The sequence below is a fragment of the Haliaeetus albicilla genome, chromosome 13 (assembly GCF_947461875.1).
Source record: "Haliaeetus albicilla chromosome 13, bHalAlb1.1, whole genome shotgun sequence".
Lineage (NCBI taxonomy): Eukaryota > Metazoa > Chordata > Aves > Accipitriformes > Accipitridae > Haliaeetus > Haliaeetus albicilla.
Window position 1 is genome coordinate 5,056,597 of NC_091495.1, and position 17,717 is coordinate 5,074,313.

Consider the following 17,717-nt stretch of genomic DNA (forward strand, 5'->3'; position numbering starts at 1 on the left):
GGAAGAAGTAGAAGCCTGTTTCAAAGTTTTATTAACTCAAGTCATAAAAAACACCAAGACCAACTTCAAATATTTACAAATAGCCATAAAAACATCATGTTCAGTTATACAGGAGACACTCTCATTACAACATGGCTAAAAAAAAGTCATTATTTTCAATAAACCTCCCACAAGGGTAAAATAACTGTTTAAGCACATATGCTCCAAAACCCTAGTAACAGCAGTTGTCAACTCATTTCATCATGACAAAAAAAAAAAATTAAATCAGGGAGCAATAGTTAAGTTTAACTTGAGCAAGATGGGGCATTTAAGATTTAACTCTCAACAAATAGTAAAAGTAGTAGCATGGTTACCAGTCTTGGCTGTTAAGAGTTTTAACAATCACTAAGCAAGCACAACTGTCTCCCTTTCAGGAGGAATCTTTTAAGAGTTAAGATCCATGCCTCCAATGTTTCTGTTGTCTTCTTGGTTGAATCTTACTCCATCTTCAGTTGATTTAGTTATGCATTCAGTCCTCTATGCATTTCATTCATTTCCTTTACCTGGAGGGGAGGAGGTAGAGGGAGATCAACATTGTACTACTTCTCAACATGAAACCCAAGAAGTCAATAAGACTTAAAAACCCAGATATTCATTAGCAAAGGGACTTGATGTAACACTAACAGAATCAAACACGCAAGGACCACTGTAACACTTAAGCCTTTTTTTTGTTTTTTTAAATTATTAAAAAAACCCCCACAGCACTCTGGGGTGTGTGCAGGGAGCAGACTTCACTATTTAGCTACAATACCCTTTGGATTCCTTTACAAAAGGCTATACACTTGGGGTGAAGCACCATGTGCACTAATACCACTTGTTACTATTCCATTGGAAAGTAATTCTTCAATAGAAACTGCAAGCTCCATGCAAATACCTCAAGTAAAGGTATTCATGACAGAACAAGACTATCAGTATTTCCTGTGGATTGTATAGCCCTTGCTATAGATACGTAAAAAGAGTACTTGCTGTCAGCACCGCCCTCCACCCCGGGAAAGGCAGCAGATCACCAGTTGCCTTTGAAACTAGTGCAGAACAAAGATGGTGAACTACATAGAGATGAAAACCAGTTACAGAATGTGAATACTTTCAGTTTCCTTGAACACATCTGAAGCACCTGAAGCAAGCTTTTAACCTGCAACAAACTCAGGAGTTACTGGATTCTGGCCAACCTCCTTCCCGCACATTCACCATAAACAGAAATTAATTACCTCTGCTTTCACGTACTTCCCTTTCCTCCTCCTTGTGAAGACCTGCAAGAGAAGGACAGAATAATTGTGAAGTTTTATTTAAGTCTTGACTTTATCTGGTTGCGACTTTAGAACTCCAAACTTGAAGCTGTCCCTTTCCCATGCTTCCAAAGCAACGTACACACACAAGAGGCTGTCTGTCACTCAACTACTTTAAATCAGAAGGCAAGACAGGTACTTTCTTCATCTCAATGAGTTTTTCGTAATACTTCTGTTTTCCACACAACACCCTTCAGTCATAACCTGAAACAGTGATGGTATGTCCACCACCTCTTTCCCACTTCCCAAGTCTCAAAAAAGCAGCCAGTTTACAGAGGAAGACTGTTTCTATCAGAGTCCAATTACCATGGTATGTTGTTATTTCCCAAATTACACTGTTACCCATTCTGCTTGGCAGCTTTGTTAGAACTTACCAGAACAACAATTGCAGCAACTATTGCTACTATTACTACTACAATGACAGCAATGAGGCCAGGAGTCAGAGACTTCATGGAAAACTCTGGTGCTATTTCATCAACGTAGTAGACCACTGTCTTCTCAAAACGCAGTATTTCATTATCAATGCTGACATTTAGTCTGTTGTTATGAAAGATGGAGTCACCTTTTACCTAAGAACAGATAGGAAAAAAGAGAATTGCTAGTTCACACTGTAATAGGCATTCAGCTAGGCACTGCAATAATTCATCTTGCTTTAGCCAGTACACATTTAAAACTCCTAAATGCAATAGAATATACACATCTAGTCTTTGGCAGTCTTTACTCATGACACACTTACATCTTTTTCGAAGTAGTAGGCCACATCAGCTATATCCACATCTCCAGAAGATTTCTCTGAGGAATTTTGCTTCAAATCAATAGTAATGTAAGGTTCTTCATACTGCAAAAAATATAGTATGGTATTAAAAAGGAGATAGTTTAAATCCAACTATCAAATACACAGCAAAATACTATGATCTAACTTGAGAACTCACATCCTGAATCAAGTTTTGGTACTTGTTCTCAAGCCAGCTGCTTACAGTATGATTCAAATTCCACTTTTTTTTTTTTAGTGAAGCAAAGCAAGAATTCATCTATAGACTGAGGAGAGCAATATGTAATTTCTCAGTATTTCAGTTCAGATACAGCTATTTGCTAGCTGCTCAGTAAGTGACACTATTTTGAGAGCTTACCGTAAGACTCATACTGTACTGCATTAGTCAAACAAGTTTTCAAAGTTATTAACAACAAAATAAAATTCTGATCCTTTACTAAAAATTATGTGCCTCTTACCAGAACACTACTTATATAGCGTCCATCCAGCATATAACGATTGGCAATTGTTTCCTTGAAGAATCTGCAGAGACATTAAAACCACAGCTCTTAAAAATGGTACTATTTTTACACATCTATTTTCAGAAGCAGGGAATGCTAGTATAATTGGATTTTTTTCCTGCAGTTTCTCTATGGTGGGTTGACCCCAGCTGGCAGCTAAACCCCCACTTAGTCTCTCACTCACTTCCCCCTAGCAGGATTGGGAAGAGAATGAGAAGGGTAAAAGCAAGAAAACCAACCAACCAACCTCACGGGTCAAGATAAAGACAGCTTAATAAGTGAAAGCGTTGGGTGGGGGAAAGTGATGCAGAAGCAGTCACTCATCACTAGCAGACCTATGCCCAGCCAATCTCCAAGCAATGGCTACTTGGGAAAAACCTCCCCCCAGAGTTATTGCCGAGCATGACATTATACAATATCGGGTATCTCTTTGGTCAATTCTGGTCAGCTCTCTCTGCTGTGTCCCCTCCCTACAACTGCTTGCCCACCCCCAACCTACTCACTGGGGCAGCAGAGTCTGAGGCAGCCTCGACACTACAGAAGCACTGTTCAGCAACAGCTAAAACATTGGTGATTTACAAACACTGTTTTGGTCACCAGTCTAAAACACAGCACCATACCGACTGCTACCAAGACAATTAAATCTATCCCAACCAAACTCAGTACACTCTCATTATTAAGTTATACTAAGAGCTCTGTGAAATTCTAACAGCAAAGACACACTTACTAAAAAAAACATACATACATAAGTGCAGTGTTAGAGAGAAGGGTTTGAACAGTTTTGAGTTCAGATGAGGAGCTAGAAAGTAGCACCATTTGTTTGTTTGTTTGGGGGGGGCGGTGTCTCATATCTACAAGCACATTTTTCTTGCTATATGACCTCTGACAGAGAGAAGTAGGATTTTATTTTAGCCAAAAAATAGCTAAACCGTTGTTCTTCTCATGCTGCTTCTATGCAGTCCCTCCACCATCTTTGACAGTTTATTTTTGGGGCAGTTTCACCTTGTTAACTTCCATTTCCTTCAGTATATTGACTTGATTAAAAAAGTAGTGGTCATCATAAAATGGAAATTCATCTTATTGGCAGTTAATTTATTTCCAATAAAAATTAAAGCAATTCTATGAAGGATCTGTAGGTCACTTCTAAGACGTCTTATAAACGAGTTCACAGGTTTGACAATGCGTTTAAATGCTTCACTGTGTAGAAGTACACTAGATATCTAGTAGCACATGCAGACGTTGTCATGACATCTTACTATCATCACTTACTTCTTTAAAGATTCAGTGTTCAGGGGAGTATTTCTTTCAGCATGTTTCATTTCAATGATGATCCACCTGAAGTAATAGGCAAGTACAATGAATATTCTTAAAGCACATACATATAACAATGCATACTAAAAATCTAACCCCAAGGAAAAAAACAGAGCAGTTAGAGGAAAAAAACCAAAAAAAAAACCCCCAAAACCCCCTCCAAAACCCTTCAATGTCTCCTTGTTACTGAAGAAAAAAAAAAGCAGCAGTAAATGAGCATTTATTGCTCCATCCTCATTCATCCCCAGCGCATCATTAATACATGTAAATCCTCTATAATGCAGAACCTAATACAGGAGTGTTTTCATGTCACAGCACACACTGTTGAAAGACTTACGTCGTTCTGACTAATTGACTGCACTTCAAGTCTGCATCATGCTTGTCAGTTCTTCTAACACCAGCTGTATTCACACACCAACAGGTGCTTCCATTGCACTGCTTTGCCTTGAAAACACCAGTACTTTCACACTCAGGATCATAAAGGCCATCAGTATCTTCAAATGCATCTTTCGGTTTCTCACGACGACCTGATTTTGAGCCTGTCACTTCTGCTTTCATCAACAGGCATTTTGAAGTTACTAAAAATAACCACAAAGTCACATTATGCAGCAAGTTCAAAACAGAGTTATCGGTCTGTAAAAACACAAGGTTACATCAGAAGCAACTAGATCTAAAGCCATTACAAGGAAGAGCAGGTGCCTAACACATAGGTGGTGCAGGAAGTCAACACAACTGTGGTATGTCAGCTTCTGAAGCCAAATGCGTGAGAAGTCCAGCCACCTTCAATTTCGTTCAGCCAGAGGATCATTTACAGCTTAGCTGAGCTCAAACCAAGAGTAAGGTCCCAATACAAGGCTCTTTCACCTCTAGATTTGTAGGAAGATGCGATATGTGCTTAGAAGGAAGCTAAAAATTAACCTTAGAGGAAACCCTTACCATTAGAGACTGAATATTAAGGAGGATGGGGGAGCCTGCATCAGTACAAGCATACGCACATCCACACAAGTTACACGGGAGGAATCCTAAACACTTATCTTCCATCGCCAGTTGACCTGGAAGACCAGGAAGAAGCCTTCCTTCCTTGCTACCACTCTTCCCCGGGAACCCCACGGTCATTTTCACATATTCCCTCGAGTTTAGTTGGCACTTTTCCTCGCCGCTGCCTACCAGAGAGCACACCCAGGCCAAGCGCAGCCGACACGCGTGCTTTACTCACAAGTGTCGCAGTTCACATTCGCAGACCCGCCGGAGCCGACCGAGTCGCACCAGCAGACGCCCTCAAGCAGCCTGCAGTTGGCGACACGCTTGTTCGTCTTGCAGATGCACGCTGAAAGAGAAGGGCGGCTGTGGGCGCGCATACCCCCAGGGAGGTAGCCGGGCACCCCGGGGGCATCGCCACACGCTGCTCCGCGGGCGGGAAGGAGAGACAATGGCGGCCCCTCACCGACCGCGGCCCCACCGCTTCCCACCTCACCACCCGCCCTTCCCTAGGGAAAGGCGAGAACTCCCACCGCGACGCACTAGCACCCCGAGGGCCCTTCCCGGGGGCTGCCGGGCCCCTCCGGCCGCGGACAAAGGGACGCGGAGGGCGGGCGGGCGCCCCTGCCCCCTCCTCACTTTCCCGCCCGCGGGGCGGCCCCTCCCCGCCCGCCAACGGGCCCGCGCCCCCGGCGGAGAGGGGGCGCCATTTTGTGGCGCCGTGAGGAGCGGGACGCCCGGCGGGGCGGCTCGGCGGGCGGCGGAGGGTGAGGGAAGGGGGGGTCACAGAGCGGGGGAGCCAGGTTGGGGGTGTGTGTGGGGGGGGTGTGCAGGGCGGACAGAGGGGTGCGGGTACTCACGGGTCTGTTGAGCGCAGGCGACGGCGCAGAGCAGCAGCAGGAGCGCAGCCCCATAGAGCGGCTTCATGGCTCGGGCCGGCGGTGGGGCGCGGAGAGACCGCGGGGGGCGGGGGGGGGAGAAAAGTCCTCCGAAGCAAAGTCCTCCGAGGCGCGGGCGGAGGAGACCGGAGCGATGCGTGCGCGGTGGAGAACCGATGTGGAGCCGCCCGACAGGTTCCGCAGGTGGTGGTGGTGGCTGTGCCGCGCCCTCCCGGCTCCGGTTACACCTGGGACGCGCAGGGGGCGGTGGCAGCGGCTCCTCCTCCTCCCGGGCCGGCCGGGCAGCGATGTTAAACCGCCGCCCCCTCCCCCTGCACCTGGGCGAAACTGGATGGGGCAGGGCGGCTCCCCGCTCCCCTCTCGGCCCGGCTACAGCCTCTTCCGCAGGGCTGGGGAGGGAGAGGGTGAGGGTCGCCCCGAGGTGTGGTCGGTCCCGGTAAAGGGGCTGTGAAACCGCCTCGCCCGCGCCGGAGGGGCGGTGGGATGGGGTCGTCGTCGGGGAACCGAGGGACGGCCGCCCCCGCCGTCGAGGAGAAACTGTTAGTCATCGGGGGAAGCTCCCCGGCCTGTTTGCTTTGCGGGGCGGGGAGGCCGTCCCGCATGGTGACACACGGGCCGGGGGAGCGAAGGCGGCTCCTCTGCCGGCTCGGGGGTTCCCGCTCCCGCCGCTGACCTTCCCCAGGGCCGGGACCGCGGGCAAGCCTCTTCCCCTGCCGGCAGCCCCGGGAGGGCGGCCGGCCCCGAGGCCTCTGCCCTGGCCTTGCCGCCGCCGGGCCCTGCGTCTCCTTTCCCTCAGGAGAGAGGCGGGAGGTGTCTGCTCTCCCTTCTGAGGGGAAGCGGCCGCGGATCACTCCTGCAGTCCGCTCTCGGCAAGCTGAGAGCCAGTAGTAAATACACTTAGAGTTAGTTTTGTTCACATCCAGTAGTGCCCTTTGAACTACTCCGTAAGGACTTTGTGTTTAAAACAAATCGTGATAATCCCTCAGTTAACTTCAGAAAAAAACAGGACCCCTTTCTGTATACACTAGATCACTCTACCTTAGGACTGCTCTGAAGAGAGTCGCTTCTGATGCTGCAGTATCTGCGCTTCCTTGTTCAGAAAAACGTAGTCTTTGGGTGCTTTGTCTCTGAGGAGCAGAGCTTTGTGGGAACGGACAAAATGGTAGGTAGTGTCAGAGCCTTGCGAGGTTGCCGAGGAGGAAACGCAGGAAAGCCTGCTGCAGGTTTTAAAATGGCTTTCCAAAGTGTAAAAGCCATGCCAAAACGGAAGACAAAAGATGGGTATGGTACACTGAAAATGCATTCTGAAGCTTTTTTTGAGTTTATTACTTCAGTTAAAAAATTATGCATAGATCTTTCTGAAAGATATGTTGGTGTCCTAGAAAAACAAGTTATTTTAGCAGAGAAGAAAACCAGAACGACATCCCTCCAAGTCTGTTCCTGCATTTATGAGAGATCAACAGTTTCCAAAGACTTGAAACTTCCTCTTACCAGTGTTTACATTCACTGTACAATAAAAACATATTGCTGCTTTTGTATGTGCAGACCTCAGTTAACGAAACTGTTTCAAACCTTTGCATGTTCTGAAATGTAAGTACAGGTTAGCTATCTTTGTGGTTTTGTCTCTGTGCACAGCTGGTTTTGTGTTGCATCTTTGGTTTTGTATTTACTGTTGTCTACAGTGCCTTGCTGAAATCCGGTAGGGGCGCTCTCACATGGGTCCAGCTTAAATGACTGTGTTTTGGGTCTGCTCCTGGTACAGCCGGAATTAGACTTTTGCAGCATTTATCTTGATTCTTCTTGAGCTTTTGTGTGGCTTCTTAATACTCTTCTGATATACCTGTCAAAGACTCAAAATAAGAACATGATCTTAGCAATGTGAAAACTTGGGAAGACTTCAAAGTCTCAGATATGGACTTCTCGCATTGCTGCTGTCAAATGATGGCATTCTTCAGAAGGTTGAGCAGGATCAATAGGCTCAGAAGTGCCTGCCTTATTGTAAAGCTCTTTTTCTGTGTAAATGTGCTGGCTTGTTCAAGATGAGAAGAGTTACCCTGTTGTTATCAAATCACCAAGCTGAACTACGTAAGCCTTGATAATAAGGAACAGTAAATTTTATGATAGGCTTTTGCTTTTTTTTTTTTTTTTTTAATACGTAAATGTAGAAGAGCAGAACAAGCCGGGTACATGCTAATGCTCTTTGTTCTCCTGGCCCTTGTTCTCTGTTGGTAAACCTCTGTGCCTAGTTTTAAAAATCCAATCCGTAGTCTGCAGTCTTGAAACCTCACGGTGGCTACTACCAAAAGTAGCACTGCTTCTTCAGCCACCACCAAATACCTAACAGGTCTTTGTTGTCAGTATACAAAAAATAGGCATAACCTTTAGTGTCTAAGGGTGAAATGGTCTTAGGGTATTTGTGTGGACTAAAGAAGCCTCTTACAGTGTGTTTTGGCTTTTTAGTGTGACCCATTATGCTTTCCCTGAACTGTTAGCTATCGCTTATAGAAAGCCATACCATAACTGTGGTGCAAAGATAGGTGCACCATGTTGCTTTTTGTAGTACAGCATTTAATTTGGCTCTGATTTGCAGGAGCTAATAAAGAGCTCATTATCTATAATTTCCCCAGGTTTCCAAATCTGAAGAAATCAGTGTTTAAACGTTGCCCAGTATTGTAGAAGCAGAGAGAGTTGCTCTACATAATGTCATTCCCCAGCAAAGCAATGGAAATGAGGGACCATTCACAATAGCGTTAATCTTACCCTCTTTCCAGGTTATTTTGAGGGAAGCTTCCCCATGGAATCAAAGCCAGTGAAGCAGGCATGTGGTGGAAAAGACAAAAGGGCCCAAGTATCAAAGTAGCTTCATTACACAGATACCTCGGTGTCTAGGGGGTTGGAAGGCAGTGTCTTTTTTGCACTTTTTGTGGCGATACATAACTCTTCATGCTGGAATACATGACCTTATTCAATAGCTGTTCTATATTAACTTTCCTCAGTGTACAACTCTAAAGGTAAGGCCTTGCTTATTGGTTATAAACAGGATAATTTTATCAACTGTTGGAGATACCTCCTCTTATCAAATAACTGAATGCTGATTTGGCAGTGCAGTGTAGGCTAGTTGTGGTTTACACTTATTAAAGCATAATTACAGCTCAGGCAAATTATAATTTAAATGCTATGAGCATATTACTGGGTCTGTCATACAGCAAAATGAAAAGTTTTGATCACCAGGCCCTAGAGAATATCTAAACTTACATTAGAAAAACTCATGTGATCTGTATTTTTCAACTTTTGCTCTGTAATCTACAACTGCTCCAGATCTATTTGGAGAATAAAGTTCAATTCACTAAAGTACTCAATAACCACTGACGTTGACTTCAGTGAACTGAATCAGATCCGAGGAGAGAAATCCAGCTCTTTCTGAAGTCGGTAAGAATTAGTGTGATACTGGGATCTGGCCTAGGTCTTTACGAGGTCATTTCCAAGTCTTTCCTAGAAATTAGGTAAGGGGGCTTTGTGATACTCCCCAGGCACAGAAAAGGGACAGAATCTACTTTCAGGGAAAGTTGCAAGGATGTATGAGTCACTCCTGAAGTATCAGGAAATGATGCGAGGTGGGGCTGTGACATGCACTGTGATCAGCAGATCAGACCGATGAGTGGAGAGAGCATTATCAGGGCCATTGGAGTATTTGGCAATCTAGCTCTGAGATTCTTCAGAGGCTGCAAACCTGATCAGTTTTGGGTGCACCCTTCTGAAGATAACCAAAGTCTTGTCCCTAGAAAATAAGCCATGTACTATACCAAATTGCAAAACAGTCTTACTAGTGTTTTCCCAATAAAATAATGACTTTTGAAAATTCATGATGACTTTTAACTGGTTAAGGCTTACAAAGTTAGAAAAAAACAGAGACAGTCTTATGCTCAAAAGTGCCAACAGGTTTTTTGGACAGTAGACATTGCCATATACATTATCTGTATTATAGACTTGTTCAGGAACTTTTTTTAGGACAGCTTTAGAATGTTTGTGTTCAACTGTTTTTGCAGACTGCACCATCTGCATAGAGTGAAACCTTGAAAGGACTGTAGGAAGGGGACAATATTCAGAAATTATATACAGTATCTTGTCCATGATGTGTTTCTGAAGATTCCATGCCTTCACAAATCGATACAAGCTGCTGCTCAAAGAAGTGTAATAAAACTGGTGCTTCTGCATATTTTATTTTTCCTGCAGGTTTGAAAGCCATCATATAACAGGTAAGTATTGTTATATTGATTTGAATAATGAGAACATTTGGAGTCATGAAATGTTTCGACCATATGGAGCTGGTCAAATATAGAGCCAATAAGAAAATAAATGAACAGTCATGTGTCTTTCTGGTAGACGAGTGTCTCACTACTTCTGAACACCATAAAAAAGCTAGTTTACACATTTTGTTTATTTTTGGCCTGTTTCTAGATCATGGCTTTTTTTTCTTTGAATAATAACATGGTTAGTAAACTTAACTACTTTTGTGTATTTTGCTGAAATTGTCATGCACACTGGAGATGGAAATTAGTTCAGAGGCAGTGGCAACACTCATAAAGCTGTCCTCAGCTTCAGAAGCCTACAGCCTGGTTCTCGATCAGGCTGGAGACCTCTGAAAGTAAGAGTATCTACTAAGAGGTAAAGCGCTGTTGGTTCACGGGTTCATAAAACTAGACAGGGTGTAGCCACAGGAGAGAAATGCTCATGCAATTAGTGTGTGTTCTATTTGCGTCTTTGAAGATCATAGAAACCAACCTGTCTGATACGTTGAGGCATCCTCACCTCTCTGCCGTGGCTTAGTCTTAACTCCAGTGGGTGAGGTCAGTAACAGGCTTGTCATCCTTGTCTACCTACTGGAAAATACATCTCCATGGCTCTTATGCTGACAGCATTTTTTAGAACATCTACTGTCAACGTTCAAAGCTGCTTAAAATGCGCAGCATTAGATGTAAAAACCTTAATAACTCTTCATCCAGACTACTTTGTAGCAGAGAGGCAAGCCTATTAATTTCATACTGTGCCCAATCCCTCCGAACACTCACTGGTTTAGCAGGGTTTGGAAAGGGCTCAGACGAAAACACGGGATTGCAAGTTGTACTAAGAGAAGCTCCATTTAAACTAAAAATTTTTTCCATTCTGGCCTCTAAGATACCTTTTTTTTTTGCCCTTTTAGCCATTCTCTGTGAAAGAAGATACAGATGGAACTTTGTCAAAACACTTGTTAAAAAGTGTTTGAGGGAGTCCCAAATAGTTTTTAACGTGTTTTATCGCATGACAACATCTCTGCGCTGTAGGCAGAACCCAAGCAGCTGGTTATACAGACAGATAGTTGTCCCGTCTCTCAGTATGGTGTTATCAGAAGGCATGTCACGTACTTTTTTCACAACCTGAAGGTGTCTGCCATTAAATTTGCTTGTGTCGGACTTGTCTGTATGTACAGGTTGCTACAAGGCTAGCTAGGGTGTGGATTTACAGTATGTCAGGGTAACCCACAGTAACAACCTGTGGACACAGCTGTACCCAGCAGTAAGCAGAAGACATTTATTCCTCAACGAAAACAGGGTCACAGCATGCACGCAGGCAGTTTCCATGGTACAGCTAACATGCTGGAAATCCCCACCCACTCTTGCCTCACTCTACTTGCGTGTGTAGTCATAACCCAAGCAAAGGTGAATAAATACACCCATGAGCTGGGCAGAAAAATCTCATCCCACAAACACCATTTAGTGTAACACAATGGACAGCAGAAAGTGGGGTTAAGGGAGCCAGGTGTTCCATAGCTCACAGAATGCTTCCCCCCTCTCCTCGCTGAAATAAATTGCTTTTGTGTTGTGACTACTTTCCTAGTTCATGAGTTTCCCGTATTTTTTCAGTTAGCAATAGCTGTTACCAGAGTTCATCTGTTTCTCTTTGCACTTTAATTTACAGCCCTTCTACTAGTGATTTTATTGGTTCAACCTCTGAGTGAGAGAACTTTTACAGCTTGTGATTACTGATCTCAGAGAAAAAAAGAAAGCTTTTTGACCTGTTGGAGTAATTATAGAGCCCATTGATTCTTGGGAGGGGCGTTCAATGTTTAACAAACTGTGGCAACTCTTAGTTTAACCATGTGGAGCCTGGACCATTGGATGGGAGTGGAAAAAAAAGAAAAATCCAGACTTTCCAGCTCACATTTTAACTTGCCTGTGTTTAGCCTCCAATGGGCTGTCCTTGTTCTGCCTTGCCACTCCTGAACTCGATGCTGTTCCTTTCTTAGCAGTATGAGGGGACTGGAGCCAAACTATTTGCATATGAAAATAATTTTCCCTTACTTCAGAAATTATAGCTACATTACTCTTGATTAATCCTTTCATGGGGTGAGACTTCTGAATGCTGTGCCATGAAAATAAGGCTCTTGACAACAGAGAAATTGTCCTGTCTTAATTACTACTATTGTTTCATGTTATAGGGGCTGTGGTCAAGGACAAAGATTCAGTTGTGTTCAACAGCGTAAAAACAGAGAATAAATAGATACCCTGTGTTTGAAAGAGTCTATTATCTGAATTATGTGACCAGTAAACTAAGAGGTAAATCTCAACTTTGGAATTGGAAAACAGGATGAGAAAGGTTTGATGCAATTTACGGATTTTGCCCAGTTAAAGAATCATGTCAGCTAGCTAAGAGTTTGAAGGCTGTCACCTATTCTTCATCCACTCAAATGGCTATTGTTTTAAAAAATACTGAACTCACCTTCAGGAAAAAATTTAGGACAATATTTTGAAAGCAGCAAAGTTTTTCTACTTCTGATCTTCCTAGATAAAAAGATAGATGTATTTCCTGCATAGTAAGTTGCTTAGATCTTTCACGGTTTTGTGTACTAATGTGTGCATATATATTACATCAGTGACACTATGCATTTGTGTTATTCACTAGGTGTGAATGGAATATTTTCAGCTAATGTGATTTTATAAAAATGTTTTTTTAAGTAAAATTCTTGAAGTTTTATTGGTTCAGCTACATTTTCATCAAGCAGATTTTTTGCAGTCTAGGGTTTGCTAGTTGTTTCTGTGAGGAAAGAGTAGAAAAATACAAGCTGAAGAGTTCGCATTTTTTAATGTGAATATAGACAATCCAGTCACTCTGCGCATGCGCAATACACCGGCAGCGCCCAGGGCACGGCCGACACACACCTGCGCCTTGCTCCTGCACCTGTGTCTCGGGAAGCCTGGTGCTCTTGGCAGCTGGAACAAATGACTCCAGGGTCATGGTGGTATAAAGGAGTCCTGTTTATTAGCGCTCTTTGCACAATACGGCGTGAAGAAACAGCGTGGGCACAACTGGGTAAAAAATAACCATGGTTATTAAATACTCACCAACACAAAATACAATCTCCAGTGGCTTTAAAAAGTTAGAATATGGTGGATGATGTCAGAAGTTTAAAAAAAACACTTAAAGGGGTGCTGTACAGTTAATCTCCTTTCCCTTTAGCATAAAATATGCATTCAGAGTTTTGAGTTACTGATGTTGAGAAATACATCATTCATCACTTGCCATTTTGTCACATGATGGTGAAGACCTAATGTAGTCTATCGCGTCTATTTATTTTGACAAAAGTAATTGGAACTCTTCAGATAAGACTACTTTGTTTCACTTACAACCAGCACAGCAGTGCCAATGCTTAAAAATAAATCTTAAAGGCTTCCACTCTCTGCTTTGAATTAGTTGAGTTCATACAGGATGTATCGGTCTATTTACAGTGGAAATGAACAGCAAGTTCAAACTTATGTCCCCAGTACTTTATGGAGATTTGCTGCTGCAGAGCACATGGCTGTTTTGAAGTATGCAGAAGCAGCAAGTTTAAGCATGCACTGTGTTTGCTGGCAGCCTTGACATTCTTTTACCATTTGCTGTGTTAGTCTAGTCAGTACCCTTCTTGTTCACTACATAATTTCCAAGTGATTTTTTTCTTCTAGGTCCTGAATTTCTCAGTACCTGAGAATAACTACAGCTGTTCTTAGACTTAGAAAACTCTGCTGTATGCTTAGAAGCTCTTTTGAAGTGAACAAAGCTGAAAACAATTTTCCTGTCCATCCATCAATGACATACACTTAAGTGGCACTGGACCATTTGTAGTTCTAATCATACATTTGTCACAAGCAAGGATTTAGCTGTAAGGCACCCTTCCAGTATCCTTACTTACTACCTCAAGTAGCAAACAGGTAAGGCATATTCAGTCTGTTATGCTTAGTCCTAGCCCAGGCACCATGATGCCATAATGATTTGTTTCACACAACTCATCTAAATCCTTACTTTCTCTTCCCACGTAAAAAACAGGTTTCTGGTGATAGATGTGGCTTCAGGTGGTTTATCTGTTCCTTTTTAATTTACTGAAACTTGTGTGACTTGCTATACCCTTTATTCTGAGTTAACCACACGTCCAAAGTTGGCTTTTTAGATGAATGCTTCAGTTTCGTTATAGTCTTTAGGAACTGAGCTCTCAGCCTGCATGCATTTCATCTAGAACATATTTGATCGAGAGGCTGGGTTCTCCCCGAAAAGGTCAGGAGTCATCTCTACAGGGAAGAGAGACTTTTTTCATCCTGTATTTCACACTCTGCAGTAAGTAGGGAAAGTCTATTCTGAACAATGATCTCTATTTAAAAGAATCAATGCTGCTTCTTCATGACTTTGAAAAGAAATACCAGGTGTTCTTACTATGGTACTTTATCTTTCACTGGAAAGTTCACTGGGAAGGATATCAGAGGCCAAAGGCATTTGTTTTCCTACCTCACAAATATTAAAAAAAAAAAAAGTACATATATCCTAAATATAATTTATTAAAATACCAGCCCTGTGTTTTTCTTCAGTGATGCTTCTTAATCTATCTGTAAACAACTCAGTCACTAAAATTTTTGTTTTCATTTAGAGGAAGCAAACTGCTCTGCACCTGCCTTTTTGGACCTAGCTACTGGGTACCTATGTAGCTATATATCTCACATAATTAAGTTCCAGTGCATTTATGGAAATCTTTTTTTTTTGCAAAACTAAGAATTTTAAGAATCCCAGGTCTTTCAAACCCAAGTCTTATTCATTTTTTTAATATATATATATATATATAAATCAGTTCAAACTGTGATAACATATAAAGATGAAGAGTAGCTACACTGATTTAATGTCCACCTATAGGAAGGATTAGGAATTAAGTACAACACGAAATCCAGTGTATTATACTATCCAAATGCTGCATTGTCTCAGTTTAAATTGCTGGTGGTGAAACAGTGCCCCCTGATGTCCAAGAAGTTACTTGGAAATCAGAATGCTACATTCTTCCGGATATTCTTGGAAACAACCTTCTAAAAACTGTAGTTAATAATAAGCAACTTTGAGAACCGGTTAAGTCCACTATATCATGCAGAGGATTTAGAGTCAGGTACAGTTCTGTTTCCTTATTGTAACTGTGTTCAGGCATCAACCTTTCCACGTTGATGTTTTTCCATGATGTTTCCAAGTTGAATCCTTGAGCCACCCCCATCTCAACAATCCTACCTCAGGCTGCAGAGTCCTGCAAGGAAGTAAAGGTGAAGTTGCAGACTTTCTCACAGCCTTTTCTCACCACTTCAGTTTCCTCAGAGTCTGAGCTGAGGTTATGCAGCTGGTCTGTATCAGAGCAGAGCCCTGGGTCCTGGGAGGTAGGGGACAGTACAGCAGGGACTAGAGAGTCACAATACCTGTTGAATAACTTGATTGTAAGAGATTTTTGAGACTGAAAAGAAAAAAAAAGTATTTTAATATTTTGTTGCAGAACCACCAGCTCAAAAAAATATTTTAGAAAGGGGAGAGTTACAGGAAAAAAAAACAACCCTGGAAAGCACTCTGTAGATAAAGATCTACATTGTAAGCCACTTTTTATTGATAAGCCAAGGAATACAAATGTGAAGGTGTAAAGAAGAAAGCATGCTCTTCACAATTATCAATGTAGTTTTATATTTTGCAGTAGGGCAAAAAAAATGACAGAAGCTTGCTTCCTAGTCTGAATGGTTTAGATGATTATGTGGAAGTTTCTGTAACTTATCCTTTCTTTGTTTTCCACAGTTATCAAATGAATGGTAATGAACTGAAGAGTACTTTGAGCTCCTTAGCTGAAAAGTATTATGCAAAAATAAAGAACAATTTAGTGCAGGGTAACTCAACCTGAACACATGTATGTGAAGAGAGAACCTTAAAGAAACAGACTTTTGCCCAACTGATGTATTTGGTATTATCTCCACCACGCCACCAAGTTTCCTGATTTCAGCCTATTCCATACAGAGATGTTGTTAATTTGTACATTTATAGCTTGATATGTTTTTTCTTTCTCTAGAAGAGTACATGATCAGAAACTTGATACGATCTTTCCCTGAATATGCTCACTAACTCAGAGCACCTAAATAAAGATACCTACAAATTATGAATAAAAGATGAGGAAGGAGTGAAAAGGCCTCTCTTCTCATTACCATAACAAATAAGACTGGTTACACTTTAATTGGCTTGTACAGGGGGAAGCAGTAAAATCGGATGTATTTCTTGCCATCTTCCTAGAGCAAATCTTTTAGCTCTGTAACAAAAGACAACGGTAAGGTTTCACGCTGAATCTCACTACCGAAGGGAGTTTTTTCATTCTTGTTACTACATTTCAACAGACTGCCTTAGACTAATTGCATACTACCACATGCATGAAAGGCTTCTGTGGAAGAGTAACAGCAGGGTGTATATCGCACCTGTATTTTTAATGACATTTAAGGTTAGCTATGCCTCCCCCCCCACCCCAGGGAGATGTTCTAAGGGAGCTTTTACAACGTTGTTGGGCAGCTGAGAGATTAAACTCGAAACGCGCCGGCAGCAGCCGAGGGGAAAGAGCGGCGACCACCACAGCGGCAGCCGCCTCCCCTTCCCCCCCGCTCTCCCCTCACGCCCGGCCGGCGGCGGCAGCGGACCCGCTCGCACCAAAGGCTCCCTCGGGACGCGAGGGTGAAGCGGCACCGGGGAAAGAAGAGACGTGTCCCGCTGTCGGCTACACCCGGAGGGACCGGCCACGCCGGTTTCGGGGCTCACCGCGTCTTGCGTGGGAAAGCGATGACATGAGACGCCCCCGGGGCCCCGCGGCCCGGCCCTCTGCGGGCACCCGCCGGGTGCCTGACGAGGGTCGCGTCATCGCACGGAGTTACGACATTAGCTTAGAGCTGTCTCGACCCACGAAGTCAGCGTGCCACGCTCCGCGCACCTCAGGACGCTCCTCGTCGGTTCTTCCCGCTGACCGTGAAGGGCGTCCTACGGCGGCAGGGTTACACCTGCCCGCCAGCCTAGCAACAGCCGTGCCCTTCTCTGATTGGCTTGCGGGCCCTGGGCGGGCTCCGCGGGAGCCGCGCTGCCCGGGGAGGTAAGCGTGCCCCGCCGTCCGATTGGCCGAGGCGGCTGCTTCGCGCGCTCTCATTGGCCGCGAGAGGCGCCATCTCGAGCTGCGCGGCGGGAGGGCTATGGCGCGGGTGGAAGGCTGCTGAGGGGAGCGGGGGCTGGGCCGGGGGCGAGGGGCCGTCCCGGGCCGCCGGGGGTCCAAGCTTACCTGCTGGGCACCAAAACAGCGTCATCACGGCCACATATGAGGAGCTTTTTTGTTGTTTAAGAGCTGGAGAGCCAGGTAGGCTGCCGTGAGTCTGCCTCAGGCAGCCCTACGCTCCGTCGAGGGACCTGCTGAAGAAGTAAATGCATTTGCTCCCGTTTAAAAATACCTTTTCTCGCACTCCACTTGATTTTTACGGATACAAACACTTCAGGTTTGTTTCCTTGGTTATGCCTTCTGGGTATGTCCTACTTGAGGGATACGTTTTATTCCCAATGGCTATAACCAGGTGTTATAAAAATTAAGAGCTTGAGACCTTGATTTTAATGT

The 17,717-nt window shown here is 43.8% G+C and overlaps 1 protein-coding gene and 1 long non-coding RNA gene across 2 annotated transcripts; both read right to left on the reverse strand.

Moving 5' to 3' along the window:
- Positions 1-14: 14 nt before the first annotated feature.
- Positions 15-6,130, reverse strand: EPCAM (epithelial cell adhesion molecule). Its single transcript, XM_069799945.1, has 9 exons — positions 5,747-6,130; positions 5,125-5,235; positions 4,246-4,486; positions 3,867-3,932; positions 2,556-2,619; positions 2,062-2,163; positions 1,700-1,894; positions 1,248-1,289; positions 15-542 (listed from the first exon to the last, which is right to left on the reverse strand). The coding sequence occupies exons 1-9, from the start codon at positions 5,811-5,813 to the stop codon at positions 501-503; spliced, it is 930 nt and encodes a 309-aa protein (XP_069656046.1). The 5' UTR covers positions 5,814-6,130; the 3' UTR covers positions 15-500.
- An 8,804-nt stretch (positions 6,131-14,934) lies between these two features.
- Positions 14,935-17,098, reverse strand: LOC138688525 (uncharacterized). Its single transcript, XR_011327381.1, has 2 exons — positions 16,883-17,098; positions 14,935-15,554 (listed from the first exon to the last, which is right to left on the reverse strand). It is a non-coding gene; the product is annotated as an uncharacterized lncRNA (long non-coding RNA).
- Between the last annotated feature and the right edge of the window lie 619 nt (positions 17,099-17,717).